This window comes from Brachycentrus maculatus, unplaced genomic scaffold, assembly GCF_059751285.1.
Source record: "Brachycentrus maculatus isolate JH-2025_06_01 unplaced genomic scaffold, ASM5975128v1 h1tg000199l, whole genome shotgun sequence".
NCBI lineage: Eukaryota > Metazoa > Arthropoda > Insecta > Trichoptera > Brachycentridae > Brachycentrus > Brachycentrus maculatus.
Window position 1 is genome coordinate 479 of NW_028280950.1, and position 14,522 is coordinate 15,000.

The 14,522-nt window shown below is 33.0% G+C and overlaps 1 protein-coding gene across 3 annotated transcripts in view; it reads right to left on the reverse strand.

Moving 5' to 3' along the window:
• Positions 1 to 820: 820 nt before the first annotated feature.
• The window catches only part of LOC148307373 (DNA-binding protein Ewg-like), a 15,712-nt gene continuing 2,010 nt past the window's right edge, over positions 821 to 14,522 (reverse strand). For 2 of the 3 annotated variants that reach the window (XM_088263353.1, XM_088263352.1), the window contains exons 2-9: positions 10,936 to 11,178; positions 10,060 to 10,184; positions 8,976 to 9,288; positions 8,028 to 8,140; positions 7,004 to 7,132; positions 3,088 to 3,156; positions 2,291 to 2,429; positions 821 to 1,669 (exon numbers count right to left, since the gene is read on the reverse strand). In XM_088263353.1, coding sequence (XP_088119479.1) covers positions 1,410 to 1,669; positions 2,291 to 2,429; positions 3,088 to 3,156; positions 7,004 to 7,132; positions 8,028 to 8,140; positions 8,976 to 9,288; positions 10,060 to 10,184; positions 10,936 to 11,128 — 1,341 coding nt within the window. In that variant the 5' untranslated portion in view covers positions 11,129 to 11,178 and the 3' untranslated portion in view covers positions 821 to 1,409. Of the gene's footprint in view, positions 1,670 to 2,290; positions 2,430 to 3,087; positions 3,157 to 4,441; positions 4,580 to 7,003; positions 7,133 to 8,027; positions 8,141 to 8,975; positions 9,289 to 10,059; positions 10,185 to 10,935; positions 11,179 to 14,522 lie in introns of all 3 variants that reach the window. The other variant, XM_088263354.1, reaches the window with a different exon arrangement.

Consider the following 14,522-nt stretch of genomic DNA (forward strand, 5'->3'; position numbering starts at 1 on the left):
TCAACAATACATGAAAAAAAATAATGATAGTGCATTTAAAAATATAGACATACATATATTTTATTAAAAAAAATAGATTTCCACAAACTACCCTCGTTTTTTAACATTATCATTAAAAAAATATTTTTATCATAATTTTTGGTTGCCAATCATATTGTATATTTATTTGAACCCAAAAAAAGTCCTAAAAAGCTGAAAACTAGTAAATTTGGAACCAATTTTAGTAGATTAACCCTTAGCACTCTTCAATTTGTAATCAATTATTTTCTACCTAGTACTAATTCCTTAACTGATTTACAAAATATGTAGTTTTCAAAAAAGGAGGTCTTGTATTGGTGAATTATAGTGTGTATAATTATAGAAATTGAAAAATATAATGTCAAGTTAAACTCAACATCAAAGTAGGTGAAATAAATATGATATAGAGCCATGTGTTAAAGGTTAACAGGTAGAAGCAAATTTCGACAGATCTACCAAAATTTCGGTGCGATTGGCAACTCTGGAGAGAACTGGGTCGATTGATGTCACAATGTTAATCTAAATCCAGTCAAAAAATGTCATTTTGACCCTACTAATTCATAATGTCAAAAATCATATTTTTTCCCAAATTCAAGAAGTATTTCACTTAGAAATTAATGGGTTTAATAGTTTTTTTTTGCACTCCCGTATTTGTAGGTGATTTTAACCATGTAAATTCTTTTTAGTAAAAAAATACAATTTCAGAGCTACGTTTTTCCCAAATAAAATACTTTTATTACAAATACTTTTATTATTTTATTACTTTATTTATTTATTATATAAAATACTTTTATTATTTTATTACTTAAATTACAATGTTTTCCGCACTCTTTTCAGCATTGAAAAGAGTGAAAAAAATATTTTAGAAGAATGTTAGATTGAGATTTCACTGTATATTCATATTACCTCCGTGAAATTCGCACTTCTTGTCTAACTCTTTCAATAATTTTTTGACTTTAGTACACTGTTGTATTTATTTTATACCTCGCATGCTTAAGACATTTATAGAGGAAAATTAGCCCAGTTGTTTTTATAATGTTGTATGTATCTATGTATTGTTTGCTTTAATTTGTTCCTAAATAATAAAAAAATACATGTGTCAATTCATCAAAATACAAGTAAACGAAAGAGAATTTTAGAGAGACAAAATAATCTCAAAATGTAAAATTGTCTTTTTAGTATATTATTGATTAGCTTAATTTCTTAAGAAGATACTGTATATGACACAAATACATAGACACATTCACATTTGGCAACATAACTAATTGGATCAGCCAGATTTTCATCTTATCTGGAGTAGAGTAAATGAGGACTATGATAATATACTGACAACGCCATACAAATGAAATATCATATCCAAGTATTTTGTACTTTGGTTTACATTCCCTGGGCTAACTCAAGATGCTTATATCGTTATCTATTTCCATCTTGACAGCCTTGGCATTGCCGCAGACATCGATGATAATGTTCCCGTCCCTATAGAGGAGAGTGGGGTTATGGTTAGAGGAGGCGGGGGGTACCTGCACTACGGGGGTCACGCACACCGTGCCATCGCTGCCGGCGTGGATCTGCTGGATGTTGGCCACCATGGTCTGGTACATACTGGCCGATACGGGCACCGAGATCACGTTGCTCACCGACACGGGGAAACCTACAGGACAGTTCAACCACACAAACCTATTTACCACTTCCCTTCATTTTTCTCTGCACTATATTATATTATGAACCCGTAAAAAAGGTTACTTACAATCGGAATTTCATATATTATACAAATTAGTATTCCATTTTTATTGATGTATGTCTATCAAGATACAAATTTAAAGCATCTAGTAATATTTAACCCAATTTGTCAACATTTTTAATAAACGTTTTGACTATGATTTGACAATTTTCTTATTTAATGTGAAAGAAAGTATTTTCTAATAATAATTATCTATCCAAGCGATAATACCCGACCACCTTGGTTACCATAAATTACATATATAAATATATACTTTAAGAAATAAAGGGTATCGAAGGATATTTGTAATGCAAGATATAATATTTTTATATGAGCATTTGTAAATGTGTTGTATTTCATACATGTTTGTGTAAATAAATAAAGCTTTTTTTAAAATATATATACAGGAACAAGGGTTAAAATACATTTATAAAGCTTTGATAATACGGGTTCACCGGAAAATAACATACGGTGTGCGGATGACCAGGTTGTGAAACGGGCTTCTTGAGACTTGCCAGCTTCAGAGAGAAACAGCAAAATGTATTAGATTACCGTGTCCATCTTCTCCGGTAATGATGATCTGTCCTTCTTGTGAGAGTGCTTCTGTGACACTACTGATATCTACCGGCATCCCGTCTGCCCCTTCCAGCGTCTGCACAGTGTGCATGCCATCGGGCCCGCCTGTGTGAATCTGATATAAAATAAATCAATCAGTGATCTTACTAATCTTACTTTATATCATTTGAGAAAATATCTCATTGGGATTATCAAAAGTCACTCATCCGCACCTATTTTTAGTAGCATTAAAAAAATGTAACAGTAGAAATTTATTAGTTCATAATTGAAGAGACCAAAATTCAAAATTTTTTTAGTAAAGAATTATAAAAAAATACTTAAAAATAATAACTCTCATTTTTCATTTGGAAACTAATGCATAGTGATGTATCGAAGTAATTATTTTTTTTAAATTTTCGAAGTAAGTAATTAAAAATAACAAAAATAGGAGAAGAAATCCGAAATTCAAACTCAAAAAATTAATAAAAAATCCTCACTTTTTTATTTATATTTTCTTGAAATTTTATTTGTATTCGGACCATTTTTTATATTTTTTATTTATCTTAAATTTTTTTCTTCAGTCAATTGTTTTTTCTTCAAAAAAACAGAATATCAATTTTTTTTAGAATAATGGCATAATACGAATTACAGTTCTTAAAATTGATAAGCTTTCGCAATCAACCTTTTAATAGATAATTTTTGTTACCATTGATTGTAATTTTTAATATGACTATTGATTTTTTATTTCAATGAACTTTATCTTCTCATCTCAATCATTAATTTTCTAATCATACCTGTATTATGGAAACAGTTCCATCAGGATTGGTGATAGTTTGTAATACTGCTGGCGCATACTGTGACATCTGGAAATAAAGGAGAACTTATTTAACAAATTATTCACAATATTTTTTTCAATTCTTTATAAATTTTATTTACAATTCAGTTTTAACTGCTTGCCTCATTAGATTTTATTTGGAAAACACTACATACTTTGATTTAAACAACATAAAAGTAGAAAAACATCATCTCATAGACATTGTTACCTGCTAGGAAACCTTTTTTTTATAACTCTGATTTATTTTTTAATAAAAAGTAAAGCGGAGCAGATTATTTATTTTATTTAGTTTTAGTTATAATACTATAGTTTTGGATAATCATTTCTAAAATAACTATAAAAAACTACATAACACTTACACAAAATTAATAATATGAATGTGGAAAATAATAAGAAACTACCGAAATTTATTTTTATGATAATAAAAAAATAATAATGTGCCTAATACACTTAAAAAACGGCAAATCTTCTTTTCTGGTCTAGAGTTATGATATAATGCAATGAAAGTAACTAATAACTGCAGATAGTATCTCCTCCTACCCGTTATCCGCACCCAATGGTGCATAGGTCATTGCAAAATAGTGACGCAGTATTATTTTAATTGTTAATAACATGAAGGCAAGGTTTTCAGTCCTGCACTTCAAATGCCAGTCCAGGGTGAATTAGAGAGTGAAAAATCACAAAGTATAATATATGCCACAAATATGTATATTGACGGGATATTATTTATTTTAAACTTACACTTATTGCAATGCAAAATTGAGTAAATATGTATAATGTAGTTTACACTGGAATATCTGCATTTAAAAAAAAAATTTTTTTACTAAAAATATTTTTTTGAACTACTAAAATTCATGCCATAAAAGGAATATGTATATATGTATGTATAATGTTGAAATGGGGAAAAGTTCATTAAATATTACTTTCTTTTATTTTGCAATTCCACGGCTCAAAATCAATAAATACATATTTCAAAAGTTTTCAATGCAAAATACAATAATTATGTCACTTTTTCAAGTAGAGTCGTCCAATTTTAAGTTAATCTTTATTTTTAGTGAATACATGTACACGTTAGGTACCCAAGGTCTTTAAGGAGTTAACAATCGACACAGCCAGTGTATAAAGCATTGTTGGAAAACTTTAAAGTAAGTACATAAAACAAAGGAAATAATGCAGCTCTACACATAGAAAATAACAAAAACACAGACAGCGAAATAATAAAAAAATAAATGTAACGTCGACGATACGCAAAAAAATGAGTGCTAAGGCAACATAACACAAGACAAAAGAGTGGTTATTGTGAAGGTACAAACATCGACGTCAGCCAGCGACATGGAGTCGATGCACACCTGCTGCTGCACTCCGCCCGTCTGCAGCATGATGCTGCCCCCCCCACCCCCACCGCCCCCGCCGCCCGACTGCAACTTCACCACGCCCACCTGCTCACACACCTGCCGTAACATAACATCCGTCATGCTTCACCATACACCAGACTACCCTGTACCTGTACCCGTAATCCTACCTGTACCATCATTGCTTCGCCATCAATAATTCAACCTCTGCCGCTGAAAATGTCTTTACGAGGCCAAGCAGCTGTGTCACGGATAATAATCATTGTAGTGTATTACTCCAATTACAAGGTAATGCTATTTTAGATCATTAATTTTAATTTTAGTGCAAAAACCTCATTACCCGACGATAGTAACAATGGAAAAAGTAACATTTCATTTGGACTAAGTACTTAAGAAATAGTTAATACTTACATTTTTCCGATTTAATTTTAATTTGTACCTAATGCTGGTGATTTAAAATGAATGATTCCTTAGCATTCCAAAGATGAGAAGGGAGAAATTGTACTTTTTTTTTAAGCATTGCAAATGTCAGAGTTCCATGACATGCTGATTTTGTATGGGATAATCAGCACATTCATGTAAATACATTTTTCATATACTACAAATATTTGTTGAAGAATTTTCATAGTTGACTTTAAATAAACCTTTGTTAGTAAATTGAAAAGTATCTTAAATTTGAACAGATATGCCGACCGGGTCGTAAACTCCTAGAGATTATAACTAACCTTTTTACTACGAAGCATCTAAACCAGGAATATTATACATATGGTCTGAACACACTTCTTGGAAAAACTCACTTGCTACATAAAAATACAATCTAGCTTTAATGCTTGCGTTACAAATTTTGTACTTCAATGTATAATTTGAGTTGAAATGTGTTGATAGTGCCCTCAGTCACAAAAATAAATTCAGTAGAATCATAATTTACATATTAAATTATGCGAATAATATATATTTATATTTTTGAATTTTACAAAGTAAATGCCAATTTATTGTAATTAATAAAAGAATAAAAATTACTACACACTTAAGAAATTCAATTCAACATACCTATAAAGGATTAACTATCAAGGTGTGTTAGTACCACTCCACAGGTTAATACAATCAACATCCAGTATAATAATTTGTTGTAAAACCCGATGAGAAATTAGTTGACTTTTTTGCAATATAAATAAAAAAAAATTAAAAAAACTGGTCCGGTGTTAAACGTTTACAATAGTATTATACTGAATAATATAACTTGCGAACCCTGAAGTAGATTATGTAGTTATAAACAAGATTATTTAAAAGTCAAAGAAAATGCTGGCCTTACAGAAGTCAGAGATAACTACAGGATAATTAACCGTTGTTGGAATTTCAATTGTCAGATTTTTACTGTCATCCTAAAAAATGTGCAAATATGATTTTCCAAAGAAAATAAATACTTATTTATGTTTTAAATTGTAAATGAAAATGCTTGTTTTTTACCAGTTGACTATTACATTTATTTTTAACAACTAGTTTTGGATGCACTTTAGTTTATATTCAAACCCGTAGATGGAAGAATCTGTAGCTTTCGAAACTAGTCGTTAAAAATAAATGTAATACTCAAGTGGTAAAAAACATGAGTTGTCATTTACAATTTAATCATGTTTTACCACAAAGTGAATGCCGAAACAATAAATAAAATACATATGTATTTATTATTATTTGTTCATCATTTAATTATTTCTCCTTTCTTTACCCTTATCAAAAGTGTGAGAGTAATGCATATCGGACATACCCATAAAGTAAACAAATTGTATACTCTATCTGTGTCTATACCACTTCACTACTGGAGGAAAGGTTCTCAAATAATGGATTTTGAGTATTTTCTTTATAGTAATACAAACCATCGAAATTAGAACATTTTTGAAACTCAATTTAGCCCCCATACTCGGATCAATTTGAGATGATTCATTTTTATAGTTCGTGAGTTTATGTATAAAACATGCGAGTTCATTCGAGTTTGATAACATTTAAAAAAATATTTATAAAATTCTACGCAACATGAATCTTTCCGTATATCTGCAAAATCTTTGGATTCGTTGTTTGCAGAAAAAGGTCCATTTGCACAATTTCTTGGGTAACGGTATTATAATCTGACAATACCAAAATACAGAAATATTAACCCTTTCAGCAATTAACACATTTTTAAACGTGGATATATAAATATTTATTCTTACATAATGTAGTGGTCCACTATGGGAATTCAACTGCGGAGGAAAAAATATTTTTGCATAAATTTTGACAAATATTACTTCTATCGACAAAACATTAATTTTTAACGATTTTAAACCAATGTAACAGAATAGACACTTTGAACAATAGACCGTGTCCTTTTTACTGAACACCAAATATTAAAGGGTTAACAATTTATATTTTGATATTTAATTTGTTAATAAATTGTATCAGGATTTTAGCACATGTTGTTACATAGCATTAATCAACGCGGTTAGTGGTTAGAGTTGAAATATTTCATTCGGATATTGGAAGAATACTTACAGAGGAGTTGGCTGATGCATTCGCATTAGCCTTCTCATCTTCCTCGGTGAAAGCCGGAAGCAGGTCCTCTCTACCGTGGTACTTATAACAATTAATTACAATCTGCCGAAGCGCGTGCGTCCATGAGATCTGTAATTAATCAAATATTTTTTTAAATGCTGGGTAGAGAACAGTTTTTTTTAACTTACTTTTTAAACATAATATCTTTCAAATGTTGGCCGCAATTGCGTTTTAGAATGTCAATTCTATAGGCCCAAGTTTCAATGACACACTCAAGCATTTTGATTGGCATGGTGCAAATGACGCGAGTAATGTTGCCTTCCAATGCCTCAATTGAAGCTGGCTTATCCGCAAATAATTAACACTTTAGGTATCTTAAAAGAAAATATTCTAGAGGTGTAATATCACACGATCTAGGCGGCTAATTCACAGGTCCAAAAAGTGAAATAAACTTCTCACCGAATTGATCTATTAATAGAGCTATTGTTTCACACGCTGTGTGACTAGTAGCGCTGTCCTATTGGAAGTTAATGTAGTCGAGATCTCGGGCTTTAATTTCAGGCAGCAAGTCTGTTATCATGGTACGATAGCGGGCACCATTCAGTGACATTGTTGCCAGCTTCGTTTTTAAAGAAAAATGGACCGATGATTCCACCGGCCCATTAACCACGCCAAACCATTGTTTTTTTGTGGATGAAATAAGTTCTTGAGTCTCTCCGGGTCGCTCATCATCCCAAATGCAGCAATTTTGCTTATATATATAGCCATTGAGCCAAAAACGTGAAAAACACTGCATTAAACTGGGCAATGAACAAAATTTTGGTTGAAAACAACGGATCTAATAATTGAATAATTTGTAAAGTTGTTGCGGTATAAGTCTTTCCATGATGAAATGTCAAACAATACAGAACAAAATTACCGTGACAGTTTGACACAACTCAAGCATGATCTGTCAATGAATGTCTATTGAAAAAAAGGCATAACAAATCTCCCTATAAAATAAAAATATAAATATACGACAAACCTTTTGTTTATCATCTTCAGATCGAGCATCCATTCTTACGTTGGCCCACGGAAGTTCCTTCGGCCACCAGGGAGGTCTCATCGACTCTCTACCCCAGCCTGGTTTGCCCCGCCCTGTTGAAGGAGAAAAACAAATATTGAATTACACTCGGTACCCCAAATATCTGAAAAAATTACATCTATCAACCTAGCATGACTTATATATTCGTCAAACGTAAACAGTATTGAGTATGGGTAGGACGTATACAAACATCCTCGGAATATATGTTGTACCCTTGAACGGATAGGACTTATTTTTGTCATTCAACAAACGTGTGAGTCATCGGTATGTGTATTAACATGACTTCAAGACACGGAGCAAAACAGTTGCGCTTCACTATTGTGTGGGATACACATGTACTTGGTAGGCAGTGACATGTACGTACTTACACTTCCTACTTTCATATTATATTCTTTTTTTTATCCTTTTTATATTTGAAACTATTTTATTTTAAAACATTTATTTCATTTTATTTATCTATCAAATAGGCGAAAGCTATTCAAGCGCCATCAGTAGCGAAGTCAATATACTGACAAGTACAAAAAGGAGACTACTTTTACCTGACAACTTTTTATTTTATTTTTTGCAATTGTTTATTTTTCTTAACGTTTTTATATAAAAAAATATATGTTTCATCGTCTTTCAATGAATTCTAAGCATTGATAATTTTATTAAATAATAATAATAAAATATGTCACATCCGCGTGACGTAAAAACACATCTTTACGAAAAAGTGCACGCCTGTTGTTAGGTTAAACAGGTTAAAGATCATCGGGAGGCCTAAATACAGGTTAGATCATCGGCCATCGCAGCCAACGCAACCGATGATCAGACCCAGTAATCTGTTTGGTGATTATTATCAAGCGATATCTACAAAGGGGCGAAGGCTTGCGCGTAGTAGTGGAGTACCTGTGGAGTATTTGAGCATGAGCGGTATGAAGGCACGCAGCTGGGCCTGGGTCATCTTCTCCACGGGCGTGGGTATGCCGTCAATGATGAGCGGAGGCAGCTCGTACAGAGAGGGGTCGTCCTGCACGGGGGGCGGCGCCTGCTGCGCCAGCGCGTGCTCCAGTTCCTCCATAATCATAAGGCGGAGGTTCTTCACCACATCCTCGAGGGGCTTGGCCCCGAACACGCGGTATGAGGTATTTGGTTTCCCCGGAGTGGCCACTAGCACGACAGCCTGCTGACCCACGCGAGTTGCAAATTCATCTATAGTTTGCTGGAATTATTATATCATTTAAAATTTCTAGTGATACAAATGGATTGGTGTTAGTGGTCAAGGTATGTACCTTATACAAAACTAGCGAACTAACCATTATGTAACATCCACAAGGGTAAGCAGAAAGAAAAGAACGCCACACAACTATGTCTTTGCAAAAATTCTTCAACTCTTTCACATTCATATATCTGCTCATTCATACCCGCGGATTATTCCAACTCCTGACCTAGCCACCTTCAACATTTTTTTAAGTACTTGATCATGCCATGAAGATTTTCTCGGTCTTCCATTTCTAACCACGTTCGCCTAATAGATTTGTTTGGCCATTCTGTACAAATGTCCTAACTATAATAAAAATAATTTTGGAAACCATCTCAACAAATCATTTTAAATTTTACTGATAATGCTTTATGAAATGTACAGCTACGAAAATTGGTATTAAGATACACATATAAAAATTATTGAAAATTAAATGGTAGTAAAGTCAAGTCAAATTTTGGAGACAATTTGTCATTAATATAAATTAAAAATAATGTATGAATTATTTTAATGACTATTTATGAAACAATTATCATTAGTTATAAAATTAGAATTCATTAAAGGAGTCTGAGATACTAGTCTCTGTTGAATATTATTGAAATTTTAATATATTTGGAGACTTCTAAAAAACTTGTTTATTTTTTTAATATAGCGTATAATTTCATTTTGGCATCAATAACTCATGCTTCGACATTTGTGGATAATTCTAAATATGCTACTAAGTAAACTTACTCTTAATTTTCTCAGCAGTCTGTTCTGTTGGCGTTTCCTTATGGATGGATTGGTTTCAAATGAATGTGGTCGTTTTCGTTTTTTGGATGACGCTATTGCCGCCGCCGCTGCCATGCCAACAGGGCCTGATCAAATAATACAATTTAATTTTTTTGTTGAATGATTTAAATTTATATACATTTACACACACACACACACATATATATATATATATATATATATATATATATATATATATATATATATATATATATATATATATATAAATATAAATATATATATATATATATATATATATATATATATATATATATATATATATATATATATATATATATATATATATATACATACATTTATATATATACATAAGTATGCGGCTTGTGATTGAAAATAGGAATCAAGTTGCAGCAGTGTGGAAGTCAAATCTACTTCGAGTGAGAGTCTGGAACACTAGCCATCTTACCACATTAACTTGGATGCTTTCATCCCTTTCCAAGAGACAGGACACTACATCCGATCCTGAATTAGCGGACAAGTAAATATGTCTAAGAGTACAGGATAAAAGTCATTTGAAAACAACTGTGCTAATTATTCTACGTGTGTATCTTAAGGTGGGGACTGACCGGAGTCATTTTGTCGTAACGTAACACGTTACGATGCGAGCATTCGTATAGTCAGTACAGCGAGCCAAGCTGCTCGCCGCTCATTCCGCGTACTCCATCTGAAGTCGGATGCTCGACCAGAATATTACGTTACGATAAAATGCTTCGAGCAGTCCCCACCTTTACGCTGCACCATTAAAAAATGTACATATTTTCATTTTTGAACACTAAAAAAGGAAAATTGCATTCTTATAAATAGTAAATAATTAACCTGCCGCCGCAAGCTGCGCAGTAACCTCATCGCTCATGGCCACCGTGATGAGATCACTGCCATCCTCGTATCCGGAGCCCGGAGAGGAGGGGCAGCAGTCCTCTTCATCCTCGGAGCCCCCGCTGAGCCCTCCCTCCACCTCCTCCACCATGTCCATTGACTCGTTGCTGACGGAGTTCATCGCTGCGATCATTCGCTCAGTCACTACCAGCCAAGGAATGGATTAATCCGATTTCTTAATGCCTGGAAACATTTTTTAACATTTTAATCACTAAAAAATAATATTGTTTACTTCGAAGTAAATTGTCCGCCTCCGTAGTGTTATGGTCAGCACACTTGGCTAGCATTTTGGAGGTCCCGGGTTCATTTCTCAAGGGGAGGGGGGGTTAAATAAATATAAGTGATTTTTTTCACTCTAATATTTATTCAATATAGTCCGCCTCCATAGTGTAGTAGTTAGCACGCTAGGCTACCATACTGGAGGACCCGGGTTGATTCCCAAGAGGGTCAAAATAAATATTTACAGTGACTTTTTAGTCCAATTTTTATTTAATATGACCCTGGACTGGTACCTGAAGCGGAAAGCTGATCACTTTTATGCTTTTATGAAAGCTGATCACTGATCGTTAAACACACTTCGTGTGTTTAACGATCAAGATAACACTGCTTTCTATACGATACAGTGCCCTATGCACCATTGGGTGTGGATAAGGATTAGAAGAACATTTATTCAATATTATCCTGGACTGATACCTGAAGTGGAGGGCTGATCACCTTTCCTTCATGTGTTGACGATCAAGATAACACTGCGTTTGTATGATTCGGTGCCCTATTCACCATTAGGGTGCGGATAAGGGTTTGTCAATGCAACTAAGTACACATTTTTTTACTCATTTACAAATGTATTTAAATATGTATATTTTATTAATTACAATTAAAAATTAGAATTAATAATTTTCGTTCTGTCTTGGAACGGGTAAGTCTATTTAGACAGAAGGATAAATTTATACTTAAAATTGTAAACTATGAATGCAAAAACTGCATACGTATATACCTAAATAAATGCATAATCCAAAACGCTTTCAAAAACACTCCCTCCTAAATCAGATTTTCAGTCAGTGGTTTAGTAGTTATTGTAAAAAGGGGCGTTACTTGCAGTGCTTATTACTTTTGTATTTGGTAAAAAGAAGTACCTTGTACTTTATTCCTATTTCCTGGAAGGTCAAAAAACACCACATCCATCTGATGCAGTGCCCTACATTAGGTATTTTCTAATTTTATAAAGTAAAACAGGTGGACTTTTAAGGTATTTCCTACAAAAAATAATGGGCCCTAATTATTCCCACTAGCAGATAACAGTCGGTAATTGCCAACTGTTATCTGCAAGTAAACCGCGAAGTAAGATAAAATATTGAAACAAGTAAAAAAAAAGTTACACATTAATTACCTTTTCTATTGACACATCTGAATTAGAGCAGTTATTTTGACTCAAATTTGCAAGTTTTAGTAAAAAGGTAGCAAGTTGAAAATCGTTTTGGACCCAGAAAATTAAGGGTTTGAGTGTTTTCACAGTTTCAGAGTGTGAAAACACTCAAACCCGTAAAAAAAAAACACTCAAACCCAGACTCTGAAACTGTGAAACCACTCAAACCCATAACTTTGTGGGTGCATTTCTGCAACATCACGTGACATTTGTGGGATAAAAATATTATGGATTAATCTTCATCTTTTGTGGCAAACCATCTTGATTTTCAGCGAAGTAATGGATTCATGCAGCCCAGAATATCTGAATAATTTTACATTTAATGTAATGTAACGTGAGAGACACGGCTTGGCTTATACATGTTGTATTTTTGTTATTTACTTTTATTACTATTACTATTTTATTTATTTACTGTGGGTTGTGGTCGTGGAGAGGATCTGGGCTGAGTTCTTGGTTGTGTTTTGAGCATTGGATTCAGTATAGGGTTCAATGTGCGAAGCATGTTCGGAACTCGGCTTAGGGATAATTCACAACTATAACTCTAGGCCTTGCACACTCTTTACTCTAACACAAAATACACAATACAACACACCACACAACACCACACCACACGCCACATCAGGCAAACACATTTTATTTTGAGCTTAATAGTATTTTCACTTTTTCTTGTTGTTATATATATTGTTCTATAAAATGTGAAATCAGTAATTGGCCTCATTATCGGCTCCTTATATTGTATATTTATATTATTTTTGTTAATGGCTGTTGATTTCCAATAAATAAATAATTTATTATTTAGGTATGTACTTTTCATAAAAAAATTGCATCGGTTGAAGAACTATTGATTGTCTAGTTATTTGAATTTTAAAATTAAAGAGTACTTAAGCTATTTCATAGAGGATACTGAAAAAAGAGCAATATTTGCATAATGTTCATTTAAATGCTGCGCTATCTTCGGAATGTGACTTGGTCCGTGTTAAATCAAAGTGAGCAACAATATTTAAGATATAGGAATTCTCAGACAAATTTAGCTGTAGAATGGCAAAAAATAGAACGGAAGGAATGATATACATTTATGTAAATTTGCAGTAAAAATCATTTTTATAAAGAAAAAATGGCGACATTAATGCCCCACCCACTCTTCAGATAAGTTTGATGAAGTTTGATATATACTGTTATTTTTTTAATATTGGTACTTAGTTTACCTTCATTTTACACTAACCGTTTGAAACTTTTTTGAAATACAGTATTCAATTGTGTGCTAAAGTCAAGTTTTGTAGGGTATTCCTTTTTTTTAAGATGCAAAATGTGCATCGTAAACTTCTCGTTATGTGCATATTTGCAAAAAAATATAATAAACATTTAAAAAATATATTTAATTATATTGGTTTTTCAATTTGCGTTAATTACTTGTGATTCTTTTTTATGTGGCCATATAAAGATAGTAAAATATAGAATGATGTGCATGACGTATGGGATCGAAAGTAGAGCGGACACCGCTGGCACATAAAATGCGCTTAGAGTGTCAGAAATGAAGACTCAAAGAAGCATATGAAACAATATAGTATAGAGTATACGAAACAATAAGAAAAGCCAGGATAAGGGAGATTTGCGAGATTGAAGCTGTCATTAGGTGGGGAAGGCAAGGAAGGAGACAACACGCGCATGTGAGGAGAATGAAACCATCCAGACTCCCTCACATCGTACTGTACGGCCAACCCCAAGGTAGACGACTCCGGGCAGATCACTGAAGATATGGATTGACAGCTGGGAATCGACCTCGCAGAAGGCTAATCCCTCTTAAAAACAGGCCACAAGGCCTACACCAAGAAGGAGAAGAAGAAGAAAATACAGAATACTGCTAAAGCGTGCAATCATTTTTTGGGAGATGTACGAAAGGAGCTCTACGAACAGTATGTATTTTGCAGACTATAAGACACACTTTTATCATTAAAAAATTGCCTCCAAAATTCAGGTGAATCTTATATTCGAAATTAATATAAAAATATCCAGTTTGTTTAACCAAATGTTTGGTTAAAATTCCTGCTAGTCTTAAAAAAGTCATATATTGATGCCGCAGAAAACCTATTTCTATCTGGCAACA